An 18,563-nucleotide genomic window follows, 5' to 3' on the forward strand; every position below is an offset into this window, starting at 1 on the left:
AAAGATTGCTTATTCCCTACTATTCCTAAATTATATGCACACTGTAGATGTCATTGGGTTTCTTCCCCTCTACCTGCAACTGAGTGGTTACAGTAATTTTCTATCACTGTGTGTAGTGTTCTGTTCTGGAGATATGCAAAAATTGTATATAGGCATGTGTAATTTCTATGTAAATTTTGCACGGATTTTAGATCTTGGTAATTTTGAATGTTTCATAGTTCTGGTCCTGTTTTTCTATGCGCGAGTTTGTTCTGCTAACAGATCTGTCCCTCTGTTCCCTTGTACACTCGCGTTTGTGTTTTTTCCCTGCTTCTTCATTCTCCAAAGGCCAATCCGTCCTATGGCAACATTTTATCACCATGTCGTCTTCTCAAGCACTCTGACATTAATCCATGCCACTGAAAATGCTTTTCTTCTATTTAAGCAAATCATCCTCTGATTTTACCAGCGTGAACTAGTTGCTGTAGTAAATCCCTGAATGTACGGAGCATGCTGTGCTTCATCTGGTATCAACTGGTATGATATTACTGCAACATTTTTTGTCAGTGTCTGGGCATAGCAAAGTAGGGGTAACAGAAGAAAATTACTGATATAGTTAAACGTAGTTTTATAATCTTTACCATGGTAGTTGTGGAGGGTGATTAGTTAACATCTATAAATGTAACAGTGCGTTTTCAGTGTGAGAAGCACAACCTGTTTTCTGCCTGCATATGAAGATAATTGCTATTACAAGTGCTTTGCGTTTCTTCTTTGGAGAGAACAATGAAAGCCCCTCCCACACCTGTGTACCAGCCCAAACCCCAGTATTTCTACCGGGTGTTAAAACTGTGGCTGATTTTCTTCTTGATGCTTTCTTTTAGATTTTTTTCAGTTGTGTGTGTACAAACAAAATAGCCTCTTGCCCTATTTTGAAAAGCAAGTGAAAAGGAAAAGCTGTAGCTTCAGGAATTTTTCATCTCTAAGCAATCCCTACATTACAAAATCTTCTAGTCTAGACTTGTACTATTTTATAGACCAAAAATAAACTTTTTCAAAGTTGCATTGGCATGTATGGTTAGAACGCATCCAGCTTAGTATCTTGACCAGGAACCGCTCTACTACATTAATATTTCAAAATATTGCTGCTGTAATCTGTAATGACAGGACCTCCTGGATATGAACTAGTCGTTCTTATATCCTTCTGGCCACCTTTAAAAAATAAGTTGTATGCTTCTAAAGGAGACAAACAGCAAATTTAAAGCTACCTGAAAAATGGAATGTATACTCTTTAAGGAATAATTACATTTCCTTTGGTCAGAGCAATTAGCATATTCACTTAATGGAATACAAAGCATCCCAACCCACTTTTAAATGCAATTGCCAGTGAACTGTTCACAGCTTTGTAGTGATAGTTTATTAGAAGAAATCCACAAATAGAGTTGTTGGAGCGAAACACAAACCCAGCCAGAAAGGGGAGACTCTGAACATGGTGAGACTCTTCTGCTTTTTTGCAGAAACCTGTATTGCTCCACTACTCAGCTGGCTCCCGCGAGCACGTTAACATCACAAAAAAACATGCCCTAATCTTTGCAGCGATGAATGAATTCCAAGTTCTGTATTCCAGACAGAGTTAAAGTGCTTCTGGGATAATACGCCAATATTTTCATTAAGTAACTGATTGGTGTAATTACGCATTAAAATTCAACGCTACAGTGTGTGTGAGTAAATGGTCTTCCAGGCTCCTGGATTGTTCTGCTGATCACCGAACATGCTCCAGTTCATCACAGGAGCACGACTTGGCCCTGTTCAGCGGCCCCACAGACGAGGCCTGGCTGCTTTGGCCTTGGCGCAGGCTCCAGGCTCGCACCAGCCGCCCGTCCGCGATGCGCTCCCGCCGCGCCACCATCGTTTTAACAATCTGATCGCGGTATTTTGATGTTGTGGTGAGGAGTATCTGGTAACTAACTGTAGCGGCAGCAGTATTTTCCTCAGTTTGAGGTGCCGAGAAGAAGCCGCCGAGAGGCCGGACGGCTTCGCCCCCGCCCCGCCCCCCCCCGCGGGTCCGTGTCCCGCCGGGCGGTGAGGCCGGGCCGGCGGGTGCGGCCTCAGCGCCCAGAGGCTCGGGGGCACGGCGAACCCCGTGCTACTGTGGCGGCCGCCCCGCTCCCTCCCGCCAGCGAGAGCCAGGCCCCGCGATGCCGGCCAGTGCCGCCCCTCCTGCCCGGAACGGCGGCCCCGCGGCCCGGGCGGCAGCCGGGAGGGGTTGGGGGCGCACCGAGGCGGAAGAGGGCGGGCGCTGGCGTTTCCGGGTCGGCGCGGCGGACGGGCGGCAGGCGCGGGCGGTGATCGGGTCTCGTTCCCCTCGGCTCTCCCGTCGGCCGCTCTGGGGCCGGGCCGGCGGCTTTCCGCGTAGTCAGGAGCGCGGCGGAGATGGATGAGGAACCCGAGCGGACCAAGCGGTGGGAGGGAGGCTATGAAAGAACATGGTAGGCTTTCCTCCCCCCCCCCCCCCACGCTTGGTGAACGACGAGGGGGCTCCCCCCCTCCTCAGTAACAACCCGTTCTGCCTAGGGAAATTCTCAAAGAAGATGAATCCGGATCCCTGAAAGCGACCATCGAGGACATCCTTTTCAAGGCGAAGAGAAAAAGGTATTGCGAGCCCTGCCGATGGTGCCGGTGTGGTCGGTTAGAAGGACTCGGTCGTTCTGAAGCTGGGTCCTCTGGGTTGAGTTAAGCACGTCGGCACGCCTGCGGTCTGTTCGTGTGTCCTTACCGCTTCAGAGCTCCAGGTGCCTGCCCCTTGCTGGCTGTGTCAGCAAAAATAGTAGAATTTATTTTTATCTTCCATCTCAAGGCTGAACGTGTACGGGCTAGGTACCCCAGATGTATGCAAGCTAAAGCAGTGAGGTCTTGGTCTGGTGAAACACGGTGCAAAGCACTGCAGCTGCAGTTTGCACTGCTTAAAGAACATCCTTCAACGCTTTTTTTAATATACAAGTCGTGCTTCAAGCTGGCTTTTGGTATGATGGCAGCAGATTTGTGTTCAAGTTGTCGGAAAAATTGCTAGGTAAAATCTAGGTTTGTTTTCTTTCACATTATGTTAAAATATTCAAATTTGGATAAAACTTTAAAGTTCCATTAAACCTGGTAGTGAGAAATAGGTTTTTGTTTCTTTGTTTTCTGAGAGGCATGAAATCTGTAATTGATTTGTCCTCTTTTTAGTGTAAATAAGTTTGTTATTTCTTCATGTTTCCCAGAAATCTAGTATTGGATTTGTTCCGGAGTTTTGTTTTAGGAAACATTCATTCATTTGCATCTTACTTCAGTCCTTCTGTGTTTTATTAGACTCTGTGAACACCATGGACAAGTTCGACTTGGAATGGTATGTTAATGTCTTAACCCTTGTCTGCCCAGAGCCCAGAACTGCTTGAACAGAGGTGATATGCCTAATCTGAAATACACTTTTGCTGACCTAATGTGCTTGAGACCAAAGCTTGTGTTCCGCACCAAACTTTTCTTTTTTTCTAAAATATTCTTTGGTCATTAGCAGTGTGGGATGTGAAGCATGAGTATTCCGAGGTGGAGGTTTGGCATGTTCGCTGTAGCAGGGCGTGTTTTGCAGTAGCAGTCAGATCACAGACACTTGCACTGGTGATTTTTCTTCATGTGAAAAATGTGCATAATCTAAGCAAGTTGTAAATAGCAACATTACTTTATACAACGCTGAGCTCTTCAGGTGAAGAGATGAAGTTGCAAACTGTCCATATTTTGTAGCTTATCATGGGAGGAGAAGAACAGTGCGCATGTTTCAGGGTAGTCTTTTATTTGTTTTGAAGGAAGAATGGAAAAAATGCATTACTTTTCAGTTGATGTTGATTGCAGAGCTCAGTGTGCTGAATTTTCCCGGTTTGAGAGAGGAATTAGTTGCTTTTTTAAGTAAATGGAATAATGAACTGTTCATTTAAATATCTGTTCTGTGAGTGATTATCACTTATGGCGATAATGCAGATGCGTCACCTTTACGTGGTTGTTGATGGATCAAGAACTATGGAGGACCAAGATTTAAAACCGAACAGACTTACTTGCACTTTGAAGGTATTACTGTACTCAAATTTTTCCCTTACTAATCCACGGTTTCTCTGTAAACCAGTTTCATTCTGTATTTAAGAGAATGGCACTCTGCTGTGACTATATTACTTGCACAGCCTCATCTCTCCTCTCATCCCTGCTTTTTTTCCCTTGTTTCTGTTGCTAGTCTGTAATTTTCCTGTTTTTTGAATAGTAAAATCTGTGTGACGTTACCTTGCCTTGCATGAGTACTTCTGTACAGTAAAAACATTTTGTAAGGACATTTTGTGGAAAGACGCATTTTGAAAAGTATGTGGAAACTAAGCTGAAGTGTTGCCCGTAATAAGGGCTAGAAGAAGACCAAACATGCTTTCATTGTGCATCCAGAGTTGTTTTTTTTTGCAGTTGTGTTTTGATGAATTCTGGTTTGAGTGGATGCTAGACGGGAGTTGAATTCGATTGCTGCTTCAGACTATGGAGGACTTGAACTGTACATTTTGTACTATATGATCTTCTCTAGGAACACTGAGCACTGAAATGCTGAGTAGTGGTGATTTTGTGTGGATCAGTGAGTTCTGGTGTATCTTAAAACCTCCATTTGAACCAACAGTAATCTAAAACTTTAATACATGAAGTGAACAAAATAAGGTGTGGCTATTTTCTGAAATTTGCATTGCAGTGGTAACATGGGAGGAAGGAGAAGGATGAAAGGAGAACAGAAGAGAAGGGCTCATTCCCCTGACTTTTCTTTTTAAATGGATGTTTTGCAAGTACCACCTGCTTGATGCACGTGGAATAAAACTGTATTTAGTTTTTAACATTCTTAACTTTTCTTTATAGTTATTGGAATATTTTGTGGAAGAGTACTTTGACCAAAATCCTATTAGTCAGGTATGTATAACCATGCAAGAAACAAGTAACTGAAAACTATTTTGAAAGTTAGTTTTAGTTTTAACCCTACCTAGTAAACTGTTTTCAGTTGATGTGTTCCTTCCCTCGCCTTTCTTATGAGTCTGGCAAAAGTCTTCTTTCTGACTGAAGAAAGTAAGAATCTATCTATTCCCTTTTTCCTAAACATAAATTCTAACACAGAAGAATTGCTTATGTTTTTTTTTTCAGGCATTTAGAATTTTAGAAGATTTATTATGGCAAAAGTACAGGAGATACAGGAATGTATGTTTACTGATGCATAGTGTTGTTCTGCTGTTGTTACTAAAAAACTTGCATAGTTCATAAAGATCCATAAAGAGGTATTAGGCAAAATATAGAAAAAATGTAAATCAACTTATTTTTAAACTTGCTAAGAAAAGATTTGCCTTTCTCCCCCCTCCCCCCTCTTTCTCCAGATTGGCTTAATTGTAACCAAGAGTAAAAGAGCTGAAAAAATAACAGAACTTTCAGGTAGGGAGGTAATGGGGTTTTTTTGGTTTTTTGTTTGTTTTTTTTTAATTGGAGCTCTCTTTTAATCTCTTGCATGATATAATCTACTTGGGTGACACTGCTGAAAGTGAAGTAGTGTTAACATAATATTTTTAATTTAGAAGAGAGGTTACTGCAAGTTACCAGAAACCAGAGTCGATATTTCCATCTGCTTTGATCCGGAATTGTCATCATGTGCTTGTTTGTGATGAAGTCTTATCCAGATTGCAATTATAATATGCTTTATTTCCCCTACAGTTAATATCTCACCCTATTTGTTAATTTTGTATTTTATGACATCTGTGTGTTCTGTCAGATCTGACCAGATGTTAAGAAGCAAGGTTTCTTTGGCTCCTGCCTTCAGTCACTAGCAATCTGTGTAGTTTCAGAGGTGAAGTCTTAATTTCTTCTCTTTATTCACCTGTAAAACTGGAGCAACTTTATTGAGGAATTTGAGGATCCATCAATCCTTGGATAGTACTTTGAGTATAACAGAGGAAACTGAACTCTGTTTCTGCTGAAACACTTTGAGCTTGGCACTTTGAGTGAGACACTTCACACTCATGTTCAGCGCTGATCGATTGGCAACAGCCATTTTCTTCTTTTTGACTTCTTCAGATTTCTGACAATTGGGTGCCTGTAGAGTAAATGTCTTTCTGTTAAAATGTCTTTCTGTTAATATATTGTTTTATTGTTTTCTACATTCTGAGCAAGAGGTCAATTTCTGAGCAGAAACACAGAGTTAAAAGTCACAGTTTGAAAAATGTTGTACAAGTACACTCATTAAATACATACTTTAAATATTTCTATTCTTTTAACATGTTGTTTCAAGTGAATGATTTTTTTCACTTACAGGTAACTCAAAAAAGCATGTAACTGCTCTGAAGAAAGCAGTGGATATGAACTGCAGTGGAGAGCCATCTTTATATAATTCCCTAAATTTGGCCATGCAGACTTTAAAGTTAGTATATATATGGAGGTTTTTTTGTTTTCTTTGTTTTCCATAATCAGTATAATGCTGATTGTGAAATCTTGGAGGAGCAGAGAGAGTATTTTTTACAAGTAGCATCTTGCATCATGCTGACCTGAATCTTTAAAAGGCAGCTTTATCTCCTCTTACAATATAAACTGTTAAAAAGTTCAGTATAGTAGTAGTGCAGAAGTTAGTTTTGCAACACAAGATGCTTCTATTTAGAAGTGCACTGCTTATAAAAAGGTGGGTGATTTTATGTTCTGTATGAATACGGTGATGAAAGACCTTGCAATTATTTTTACTAGAGGGCTGTGAGAGAGGGCAGAGTTAGGGGCTAATAACGATCAGAGAGCAGGAAAAGAAACAGCACTGAATCACAATAATCTGGTGGGAGTTTTGATGTGTTTTAGAGAGGTAAAGTTTTGGGTAGTATAGATTTAAAATACTTTTTTGCTATGTGAAGTATTGAGATGGAGTAAATATTTATGGAAGACTGTTTTAATTAATCGTTATAGCTAGGAACACTGACAGAACAAAGCTAGTAGTCAGTGTCATAAAAATTATTTCAGTTACTAACTGGAAGAGAGTTTTCCATTAAGAACTAAAATACAGTAGGTACAAGTAATGGATTGACAACTGTAAACCAATTGGAGACATTTATTTTAAGAGGTCAGGAAGACTTAGTGCAGCGTTGGTAGTTTGAAGGTGAATTTTACCTGTTAGTACAGGGATAACTTAAGCATTAAAGCAAACAATCAGATAATGACTACCCAATCAAATACTGTATTTGAGATACTGGAAAGTTTTGGCATTTGGAAGGTGAAATTCTGGTCCTCAGAGAAGAAACTTACTGCAGCCTTTTTGTAATTTGTAGGGAACTTCATATCATGTCGTCTTCTGACTTTAGTATGTTAAAGTCCTTGGAAAATAAAGCATAGAAGTAGCTTGGTGTATGGAAGTAAATTAACTGTATACTTTCTTTAGGCACATGCCAGGACATACAAGCAGAGAAGTTTTGATAGTCTTCAGCAGTCTGACTACATGTGATCCAGCCAACATCTATGATCTAATTAAGGTACAGAAGTGAAGTTTGATTACTACGTTAAACGTTCAGGCTATTAGACTAAAACCAGACAGTTGCAGCATCAATTATTTCTCATTTAAAACTTTGAACCACTTCACTGTTTTCTGTTCTGCATATGAATTTGAGTATGCTTTCTTTTTCCATTTGAAGTGTTTAAAAGCAGTTAAGATCAGAGTATCTGTCATCGGCCTAAGTGCTGAAGTTCGAGTTTGTACAGTACTTGCCCGAGAAACTGGTGGTATGTATCTGAAGTTCAGTAGTTCTACTATTAATGCATGTTTAAAATAAAAATTAAGTAGCTAATTTGTCATATGTTCATTAACGTATTTTGCTATTTAAGGATGAATATTCTGTTGTGCTGGCAGAAAATTTAAGGGTTTCCCAAATCTACAAAATACACAGTATTCGGTGAAATTATTGTCACCTGGTAGCTGTGTGTCTAGAGAGAAGAAATACATACCTGTTTTAAAACCTAGCATTCCACCTATAAAGCTATGTGATGTGGAACTTAATGGAACATGTTATATCAATTACTACAGTGGTAATTCTTACAGTATCATTACTACAGTGTAATGTTGGAGAAGAAGCTATGGGCTTTCATACCTAATTAAGAATTCTGATATTACTAGATTTTAGAATTTGTAATTTTCAATAGCATTAACAGTACTGTTTTTTTAGGAACAGGGTTGGCTAAATTATTTTTTTTTACTTAAGTAGTTTTCTGTCATTTGGAGAGTATGTTTGTGTTTCTTACCTGTTTATAATCTGAGAATAAGGCATTTCCTTCCTCATAACAGGAACATACCACGTTATTTTAGATGAAAGTCACTATAAGGAACTGCTGATGCATCATGTTAGTCCTCCACCTGCCAGTTCAAGTTCCGAGTGCTCCCTTATTCGAATGGGTAGGATACAGTTTTGTTAAAGTCCTAGCACAAGATTTGCGAAGCTTTTCTTTTTCTTTCTTTGTATCTTCTGTGTTAAAGCCATGCAAATAGAAGCATAGGACATTTAATCATTTAAATAATTAGAAGCATAATAAAGACATTGTGCAATTTTTTTCTTTTAACTTTTCTTTTGCTAAATAGATATCAATTTTCCTGTTGTTGCTGTGATGTAGTCAGCTTTTGAATAAAGTTAAGAATTAAATAAGACAGTTGGAAAGTTGGAAGTGATACAGTGGAATGATATCGCTTGTACAGTAATAGGTGTAAAATCACAGATTACAGAATCACAGAATGTTTGGGGTTGGAAGGGACCTGTGTGGGTCATCTAGTCCAACCCTCCTGCTGAAGCAGGGTCACCTACAGTAGGCTGTAGAGGACCTTGTCCAGGCGGGTCTTGAATATCTCCAGAGAAGGAGACTCCACAACCTCCCTGGGCAGCCTGTTCCAGTGCTCCGTCACCCTCAGAGGGAAGAAGTTCTTCCTCATGTTCAGACGGAACTTCCTGTGCTTCAGTCTGTGCCCGTTGCCCCTTGTCCTGTCACTGGGCACCACTGAAAAGAGCTTGGCCCCATCCTCCTGACACCCACCCTTCAGATGTTTGTAAGTATATATTAGGTCCTCTCAGCCTTCTCTTCTTCAGGCTCAACAAGCCCAGCTCCGTCAGCCTCTCCTCATAGGAGAGATGCTCCAGTCCCCTCACCATCCTCGTAGCCCTCCGCTGGACTCCAGTAGTTCCTCATCTTTCTTGAAGTGGGGAGCCCAGAACTGGACACAGTACTCCAGCTGAGGCCTCACCAGGGCAGTGTAGAGGGGAAGGAGAAGCTCCCTTGACCTGCTGGCCGCACTCCTCTTGATGCATCCCAGAATGCCATTGGCCTTCTTGGCAGCCAGGGCACACTGCTGGCTCATGGTCAACCTGTCGTCCACCAGGACACCCAGGTCCCTCTCCGCAGAGCTGCTCTCCAGCAGGTCCACCCCAAGCCTGTACTGGTGCATGGGGTTGTTCCTCCCCAGGTGCAGGACCCTGTATTTGCCTTTGTTGAACCTCATCAGGTTCCTCTGCACCCAGCTCTCCAGCCTGTCCAGGTCACGCTGAATGGCAGCACAGCCTTCCGGTGTGTCTGCCACACCTCCCAGTTTGGTGTCATTAGCAAACTTGCTGAGGGTACATTCTAAATCTTCATCCACGTCGCTGATGAAGAAGTTAAACAAGACTGGGTCCAGTACTGACCCCTGGGGGACACCACTAGTTACCGGCCTCCAACTAGACTCAGCGCTGCTGATGACAATCCTCTGAGTTCTGCCATTCAAAAAAAGTAATACTTAGAAATGAAGGATGAAGAACTATTTTGTTTCTCCCTCTGTTTTTGTACCTGCAGGAGACAACTATTATAAGCTTATATTATAATTGCCTGTAAGAGCCAGGTGTTGGGCCATGTAGTTCATTGTCGTAGTTTTACCCCAGCCGGCAACTAAGCACCATGCAGCCGCTCGCTCACCTTTCCCCCCTGTGAGATGGGAAGCAGAATTAGGGGAGGTGGGGGAAGTAAATTTGTGGATTAGGATAAAGACAGTTCAATAGGACAGCTAAGGGAAAAAAAATAGTATCTGCCAAACAAGTGGTGCACAGTGCAATTGCTCACCACCCGCTGGCCAGTGCTCAGCCTGACTCCAAGCAGCAATTGCAGCACCTGCCTAACTACCCTGAGTTTATTTACTGAGTATGATGTCATATAGCGTGGAATATCCCTTTGGCCAGTTTGGGTCAGACATCCTGGCCATGCTCTCTCCCGGCTTCTCGTGCACCTTCTCAGTTGGCAGAGTGTGGGAAGCTGAAAAAGTCCTTGACGTACTATGAGCACTACCTAGCAACAACAAAAAACATCAGTGTGTTATCAACGTTATTCTCATGCTAAATTCAAAACACAGCACTATGCCAGCTATGAGGAAGAAAATTAACTCTTATCCCAGCCGAAACCAGGATGTATGTGTTAGTTAGGAGCACTGTTGTGGTGGTGTTTCAACAAATAGATTAGGTATCTTTTCTTCTCCTGATGTATTTCTCAATAAATTTAAGCCTGGCATTAAACGAGAATGGGAACTCTAATGCCACGAATTAGAGCATTGATTTCTCACTTTCTTCCACCCATTTTCGCAGACAAGAATGTATATATTTTTATGTGTAGATGTAAATACTGAAGAGATTTACTTTTTATAGGTAAAACCTGAGCAGCAGTTGGAAAAATTTAACTGCCCACTTGACAGGAGCTGTAAAAAATAAGTGATAGAAAGAATGGTATCTGTTACAGCCTCCGTAGAGTACTATAGTCTCATCTGTCATATACTGCGCTTGGAAGGTGAATATATGCTTGGTGTCTGCCTACAAAAATATTCTTCCCTTCATTAGAAACCATTGTTCAATTGAACATTCATGTAGTGCTCTTTGTGCTTTCCTGACATTGCACATCATTTTCTTTTTAGCTGGGTTCCAGTGAGCATCTGTTGATAAGAAGTCTACGAAAAGATTTTTATCAGTTGGGTGAAATACAGTGAGGGACACCTTTAGGAAGAATTTGATGCTTAGTGAGAGTGTATTACTTCTCCTGTAATAACAAACAAAAAACAAGATAGGCTTTAATGTTTAGAATAATCTTCGAACTTCTCCATTGAAGTAAAAAACTGAAAGATGACTTGCGTGTTTGAAATTGGTAATATGGGGTGTTGTTCTCCTTAGGTTTTCCTCAGCATACTGTTGCTTCTCTGTCTGATCAAGATGCAAAGCCATCCTTTAGCATGGTGTAAGTAGAGTTGATAAGAATTCAATGAGCTGATTAGAATTCAATGAAAATTAGTTATATTTAGAAAATCTGCTTTTCAGTAAAAATATTGAGAAGTAACATGAAAAAAGTAATTAATCTCTTGTGACTTCTCAGTAATAGTTTCATTTCCATTTGCACATCCAGAAGGTGGCCATAGTGACCTCTGTTAAATATGCTTTTTAAAATTTACATTTAAAATTTTTTGAAGGTAGTAAGTAGGTTTTAGTTGTGTTGTGCAGTGATGTAGGGTGCTACAAAATATTGAAGTAATTACTACCAATTTCAAGTATTTTTAATCACTATAAAGATAATGATGAAGGGTGTTATCTGGGATAAAGTCTTTCTGATCTATTTACTAATGTGACTTTAAAGGGAAGTTTAAAATAGAGGCCTCATTTGATCAGCGTACCAAACCAGTGCTCTTCTCAGTGAAAGGAATCGTAGTTTTCAGGGATGGTAGACGAGTCTGAATTTTCAGAAGGAAACAGTGTCTGCTGTTTGAAAGAAGAAGTACTAATGTGCATCTTAAAGTCGATACAGAATATTTATGTGTCTGTGTGTAAGTAGAAATACTGATGCTGTTATCTTTCATAATTTTATTTTTTAAAGATATATTGGCTCCTTCATGTGGGAAAATTTGATCACTGTTCTGTTTCTGTGGGAAGATGTGGTTACTGATATCTCACCCTATCAATTGTTTTCTGACACTTCCATACACGTGGAACTATTGCATGGAAGCTACTGAAACTTTTTAAACTTTTTTTTTTTTTTTGAGAACTATATAGTATTTGTAGCTGTGTGGTATTATGGTGTTATCTTTTAGGTATTATGTTGTCTCTCTCTACTCTAGGCAACTGGAAAACAACAGTGAGCCAGGTCTTACACTAGGTGGATATTTCTGTCCCCAGTGCAGAGCCAAATACTGCGAACTTCCGGTGGAATGCAAAATCTGTGGTGAGTAGCAAGAAGAGGTGAGCAGATGAGTTGTATGGTAGTGGTAAGACAGCTGAAGGGTAGAAAAATTCAACTGTACTTAGTACCTAAAAGCCATCTCTGCTTTAGGAAGCGTGCATTCTGGTGTCCTGGGATGCCAGCTTTGTACAAGGGACTTCCAGGACTATACCTGTAGCAGTAAAGCTGCATCATATTCCCTAGAATAATGTTATAAACTAAAAGCCCTAAAGCAAAGAGAGGAAGAAGGGTGATTCACATATGAATGTTAATAATTTCCTGAAGAATCATGGTTTAACAGGCACGCCAGTGTTTCAGACTCCTCAGTGCAAGGCCACGAAGATAAAGAGTGCTTTGGAGTGAAAGGACAGATGTTCCTCCTCACCTCCTGGAGTGTTGAAAGGTTTCGAAGTTGAACCCCAGGGCAGGCTGCACAGTGGCACATGAAAGGCTGTAGAGTTGTAAATGGAAGCCCTTCAGTCTTGCAAATATTAATAGACTGAGTGACCAGTGGTGCCTCCCCCCACCCCTCCTTAATGAGGGTGGGAGGGAGGATTAGCATTTTTTGTAGTATTAATATTGTGTGAGTGACAGCTGTCCTGTTAGCTTCTACAGGCATATGACTAAAACCTGATCAGCATTAGCAAGATGCAAGAGGATGAAATAATTCTAGTTTTGGGTCACCTTGTCCTAGTTCCATGTCAAGGTTTTCATGCCAGCATGAACTGCCTTTTGGCAAGGCAGTAGTGTAACTGGAGAGATCCTGTGTATCAGCAGTAGATTCTCCACAGCTGCAGCTGTCAGCAGAACAAGAGCTCAGAAGTTCATGCTACATGTGAATGAGCAGTGAAGTTTGTGCTAGCCGGTGCCCCAGCTAACACTAGCCTGCTGTCATGGTTCAACCCCAGCCAGCAGCTAAGCCCCACATACCCACTCACTCTCACTCCCCAGGATGAAGGAGAGAATCAGAAGTGTAAAAGCGAGAAAACTTGTGGTGGAGGTAAAGACAATTTAATAGGTAAAGCACAAGCCGTGCGCACAAGGCAAGCAAAGTAAGGAATTCATTCACTGCTCCCGTCAGCAGCCATCTCCAGGAAAGCAGGACTCCATTGTGGTTACTTGGGAAGACAAACGCCATCGCTCCAAATGTGAGCCCCCCCGCTTTCCTTCTTCCCTCCACTTTTGTTGCAGAGCACAACATCATATGGTCTGGAATATCTCTTTGGTCAGTTGGGGTCGGCTGTCCCAGCTGTGTCCCCTCCCACCTTCTTGTGCACCCACAGCCTGCTCACTGGTGGGGTGGTGTGAGGAGCAGAAAAGGCTGTGATGCTATTTAAGCCCTGCTCAGCAGCAGCTAAAACATCCCTGAATTATCAACACAGTTTTCAGCACAAATCCAAAACATAGCCCCATACTAGCTACTGTGAAGAAAACTAACACTATCCCAGCTCAAACCAGCAGACCTGTATTAGCTGAAACAGGGCATGGTGGGTGTGGTGTGGCTCTGGCAGTATTGTACCAGGCTGCAGTGGAGCTTTTTAGTTGGGGACTACTTTAACCAGTAATGTGAAACAGCAGAACCGTAGTTGCCAAAGGGGAGTTGTGCTCTTAGATTTAATCAGAAGACTCTTAACGGTTTTATTTTATTTATGGCATGAGGATGAAAAACTTGCTAACTTTACAACTGTGCATTGTAAGTGTACTTCTAAAGACTGAGTTAAACCTTTAAATTAGAAATTTTGACAGTTTGCTTGTTCTTTAATTTATATTTGAATTTAATTCTGGAATAGTGCCAAGTTTCAGCATCCATGCAGGGACAGGAATGACTCTCACACATTGATGCAGTGCACAGTCGATTCACTTTATTGCTCCGCTTGTGTGGTTATATACATTTTTCATATCTGCACACGCGATCGCGCTTATTCGGATAGGCTACAGACATAAATCATGCGCTGTTCACTCGCCCCGTATTCCCTTATGATTGGTAACTATGCACTAAAGCCAATAGCAACAGGCCGCCTCCACATCCTTGAACACATCTTGTTTTTGCTAAGCCACATCGTGTGCACTATCAGAACTTTCTCAATTGTTATTCTTAGCTGTTCTTTCCAGCGGACTGTCCAGTTATGCTAACTGTTTTGCTTAAGCGGCCTAGTCGTGCTAACTCTCAAGCTACATCAACCCCAACATCTCCTCCCTTTTCTTTCAATAAAAAGCTAAGCTATCTTATCATTGCTTTAAAAACATTTGCTCAATTGGTGTTGCATCACAAAAATTTTCTTTACAGTTGCCTCTAGTGCCTTTTGTGTTATGCGTATTATACACGGAACCAATATAAGTGGATTTAATAGATCTCACGGTATTGATTCTTTTACAACGAATGCACAATGGTGTTAAGGTGCAATTCAGATAAATGCGTTGGTTACCATTAAAATAATTTTTAACTCCTGATCATGTACTTGGCTCCTTCAGCGCATCCGTAAGTCCTGTTTACTTCAGCATTTTTCTCTTCTGTTTATTACAGCAATCTGCTTTTGTCTCATTCCTCTACAGAATAGATTACAGGTTTGGATTATGGAAGCTAATGAACAAATAATTGTATTTTTTTAATTCTTAAAAGCTCTGAACCACTGAGTAATGAAAAAAATGATTTTTTCTTTTGTTGTCTCTTTATTTTCAGGTCTTACGTTAGTGTCTGCGCCTCACCTGGCTCGGTCTTACCATCACTTGTTTCCTTTGGATGCCTTTCAGGAAGTTCCCCTGGAGGAGTATCAGGGGGAACGGTATGCAAGTTGTATTTGTGATAATGAATGTACTTCTAGACCCTGTATTTTTTTTGTCACAAAAGTAAGAATAGCTGGCAGCAGCTTCTTCACTGCTGGAGACACTGTTGAATGTTCGGGTGGTTTTGGGCACCTCTGGCAATCAGAAATATTTGTAGTTCCCGTGAACATTTATGCTGTGTGTTTAGTTGAATAGCTGAAATAATTGCCATAAATTGTTACTATGTATGAGGTGGTTTTTAAACACCTTTTTACACAATCTTGACTTTTTTTCAGTTAAAATACACAATTTTTCTTTTAGGTGTTGTCAAGGCTGCCAGGGAGAAATGAAAGATCAAAATGTAAGCATGTTGGACTGCACTGGAGTTTGCATTGAGGGGTGTCGGAAGTAGAGATGATCCTGTAGTATAGTTTTCTAAAGACCAGAAACATACTTGTGGAAGTTTGCCTTGTGATCAATTAGAGTTCTCTGTTGTAAAATCACGCCTCTTAGACTGCAGGTCTGTAAGTATAGGAGGGATTTCCTAGAGAGTTGCATAAATAAGCTCCATTTGTAGCCATTTGGAAGAATCTATGGTAACTTGAGCTCAGCCCTTTGGACATACTTGCTGTTAGAAACTTTATTGCAGTTGTGTTTCTGTGATGTGAGCAATATATTTAGTCTATATACACTGTCTTGGTGACACAACTGTTGCCCTACTGTAGTGCTATGGTGGTGATATTTTTTTTCTAATTTAACTTGTTTTTCTATCTTTTCCACACAGGTTTACATATGTAAAGTGTGTCAGAATGCATTTTGCATGGAATGCGATTTGTTTGTTCATGACTCTCTGCACTGCTGTCCTGGCTGTATTCACGAGCACCCTGCTCCCATATCTGTATGACGTCATCTCTTTTTAGAAATTGTTATATCTGTGTCATTCTTGTATAGATCTATTTTGGTTATTCAGACATAGCTTTCACTGAGGCACCTCAAAACAAGAAGGACATAGATGATTACAGAAGCATGACCACTGGCTTGGGCGCAAACTTTTAACTTTTATCTAATGTATTAATGATTTTATTGCTGTTAATATATTCTTGAATTAACTGTATCTGATTTATTTTCTTTGTTCATGACTGAAAAGCTCTGGCTTTTCCTGAATGTTGTTGTAAGTAATGTATATTTTTAAATGTGAGAGTGATAAAACTGGCTTGTATAATAATGTTGTGATTCATCTTTGTTTCATTATTTCTTCAAAAAAGAAGCCCTGAAAATATATTTTATATATTGATTGTTACAAGCTTTTTTTTTTTGGTGGATGGTGGAGTTCTACAGATCAAAATATTTTGTCGTAAGAGTTTAACAAAGATGTTTTTGAGCAATTAGTTGGGGGATGTGTTAAATACTAATTTCAAGTATTGTGGCCATTCACCTTGGCCTTCAGTAAGGCAACTCAAATAGAGCTGTTATAAATGTCCTGAAAACATGTTTTAGGTTTTAAAGGTACAACCCAAAACGAACTGAATTCTATTACTGCTTTGTCTGTATTTGTGTGGTTTAAGTTTCACTTTATTGTAAGAGTGACTGAAAGGCAATGAATTTGCAACGGTCTAATACCTGAGTTGATACAAACTATTGTTTGACAGTCACAATATTGAAGACACTGATGCTATTTTGATTCTGAGGCTGGAATGAATTGCCAGAACTGCAAATCATCTTCTCTCCTTGGCTAAACCCCCAGAGCAACAGACAGTAAGGTGGGGGGAGAAAGGGAAGCGCGTGTCCTGGTCTGAACATGAAAGAATGGAAATTGAGACAAATGCAGGACACTCTTTGCCACTTTACAGTGTCTGTACAAAGTGTGATTGCAGTTTGAACTCGTGAGAATTCAACATGCTACGCCTTAGCAAGAGGAGGTTGTGATGGTGTAGTGTCTAAAGCAGTACGTCACATCTGGTTTTCTGAAGTCATTTTGTGACTTGTTTGTAATACACAATCACAGAATGTTTGGGGTTGGTAGGGACCTCGGTGGGTCATCTAGTCCAACCCCCGTGACAAAGCAGGGTCACCTACAGCAGGCTGCACAGGAGCTTATCCAGGCGGGTCTTGAATATCTCCAGAGAAGGAGACTCCACAACCTCCCTGGGCAACACCTGTTCCAGTGCTCCGTCATTCTCAGAGGGAAGAAGTTCTTCCTCATCTTCAGCTGGAACTTCCTATGCTTCAGTCTGTGCCCATTGCCCCTTGTCCTGTCACTGGGCACCACTGAAAATAGTCTGGCCCCGTCCTCTTGACACCCACCCATAAGATATTTGTAGGCATTTTAAGGTCCCCTGTCAGCCTTTTCTTCTGGCTAAACAAGCCCAGCTCCCTCAGCCTTTCCTCATGGGAGAGATGCTCCAGTCCTCTCATCATCCTCGTAGTCCTCTGCTGGACTCTCTCCAGTAGCTCCTCATCTTTCTTGAACTGGGGAGCCCAGAACTGGACAGAGTACTCCAGATGGGGCCTCCTTAGGGCAGAGTAGAGGGAGAGGAGAACCTTGACCTGCTGGCCACACTCCTCTTGATGCACCCGAGGATCCCATTGGCCTTCTTGGCAACCAGGGCACACTGCTGGCTCATGCTCAACCTGTTGTCCACCAGGACACCCAGGTCGCTCTCCACAGAGCTGCTCTGCAGCAGCTCCAACCCAAGCCTGTACTGGTGCATGGGGTTGTTCGTCCCCAGGTGCAGGATCCTGCACTTGCCCTTGTTGAACCTCATCAGGTTCTTCTCTGCCCAACTTTCCAGCCTATCCAGGTCTCGCTGAATGGCAGCACAGCCTTCTGGTGTATCCACCACTCCTCCCAGTTTTGTGTCATCACCAAACTTGCTGAGGGTACACTCGAACTCTTCATTCACGTCATTGATTAATAAGCTGAATAAGACTGGGCCAAGTACTGATCCCTGGAGACGTCAGCAACTGAGTTACTCTGGATGTATCTGACTTAATATTTTAAATTCCGAGCTTTGTTGTTGGATCAGGAACAGCAATAATCTACCCTAACCACTGCATCTTGAAAGTGAAAACAACAAACAAAAAAAGCAAACCCATGTATTTAGTTCCCTGTTTTTCATGCTCACTTCATACAAACAGTACATGCTATTTTTCACAAGCAGTTTTCATTTCAGGTCCTTTAAATATGCAGATTCTCAATTGTTAACATAGGTCCTCTGTGCTTTTTCTACTATTTACGCCTGCAGGCTGTCTAGAATGCAGTAATTCTACTGCGTTGGCAGAAAAATGGCTGTTTCAGCATTTGTGTTTCATTTTGTGCTGAGTCAAACTGTCCTCCTAAGCCCTTTGTGCTATCAGGTGGCTGCGGTGCCTGTTACTGTTATGGTTGTCCTGAAAACTAGCAGAAAATGGACATATTTCTGGGTTTTGGGGTGGTCTATTTGGCCTTTCCAAGCCAAAGGAAAGCCGTAAGCATTGGGCTCTGAGATGTTCTGGTACTGGATGACAGCGTGTTGATGCGATGTTTTCTGATAATATTTTCGTCTTCACAATCACAATTT

The 18,563-nt window shown here is 41.3% G+C and overlaps 1 protein-coding gene across 1 annotated transcript; it reads left to right on the forward strand.

Annotated features, from left to right (window-relative positions):
• The first annotated feature begins 2,292 nt into the window (after positions 1 to 2,292).
• GTF2H2 (general transcription factor IIH subunit 2) lies at positions 2,293 to 16,449 on the forward strand. The gene is made up of 15 exons (XM_075410613.1): positions 2,293 to 2,465; positions 2,551 to 2,628; positions 3,325 to 3,361; positions 3,988 to 4,074; positions 4,888 to 4,938; positions 5,394 to 5,448; positions 6,322 to 6,427; positions 7,424 to 7,514; positions 7,674 to 7,761; positions 8,321 to 8,428; positions 11,205 to 11,268; positions 12,140 to 12,243; positions 14,921 to 15,023; positions 15,325 to 15,364; positions 15,788 to 16,449. Exons 1-15 carry the CDS (start codon positions 2,410 to 2,412, stop codon positions 15,905 to 15,907), a joined length of 1,188 nt encoding a protein of 395 aa, XP_075266728.1. The 5' UTR covers positions 2,293 to 2,409; the 3' UTR covers positions 15,908 to 16,449.
• Positions 16,450 to 18,563: the final 2,114 nt, after the last annotated feature.

Source organism: Opisthocomus hoazin, chromosome Z (genome assembly GCF_030867145.1).
Source record: "Opisthocomus hoazin isolate bOpiHoa1 chromosome Z, bOpiHoa1.hap1, whole genome shotgun sequence".
Classification (NCBI taxonomy): Eukaryota; Metazoa; Chordata; class Aves; order Opisthocomiformes; family Opisthocomidae; genus Opisthocomus; species Opisthocomus hoazin.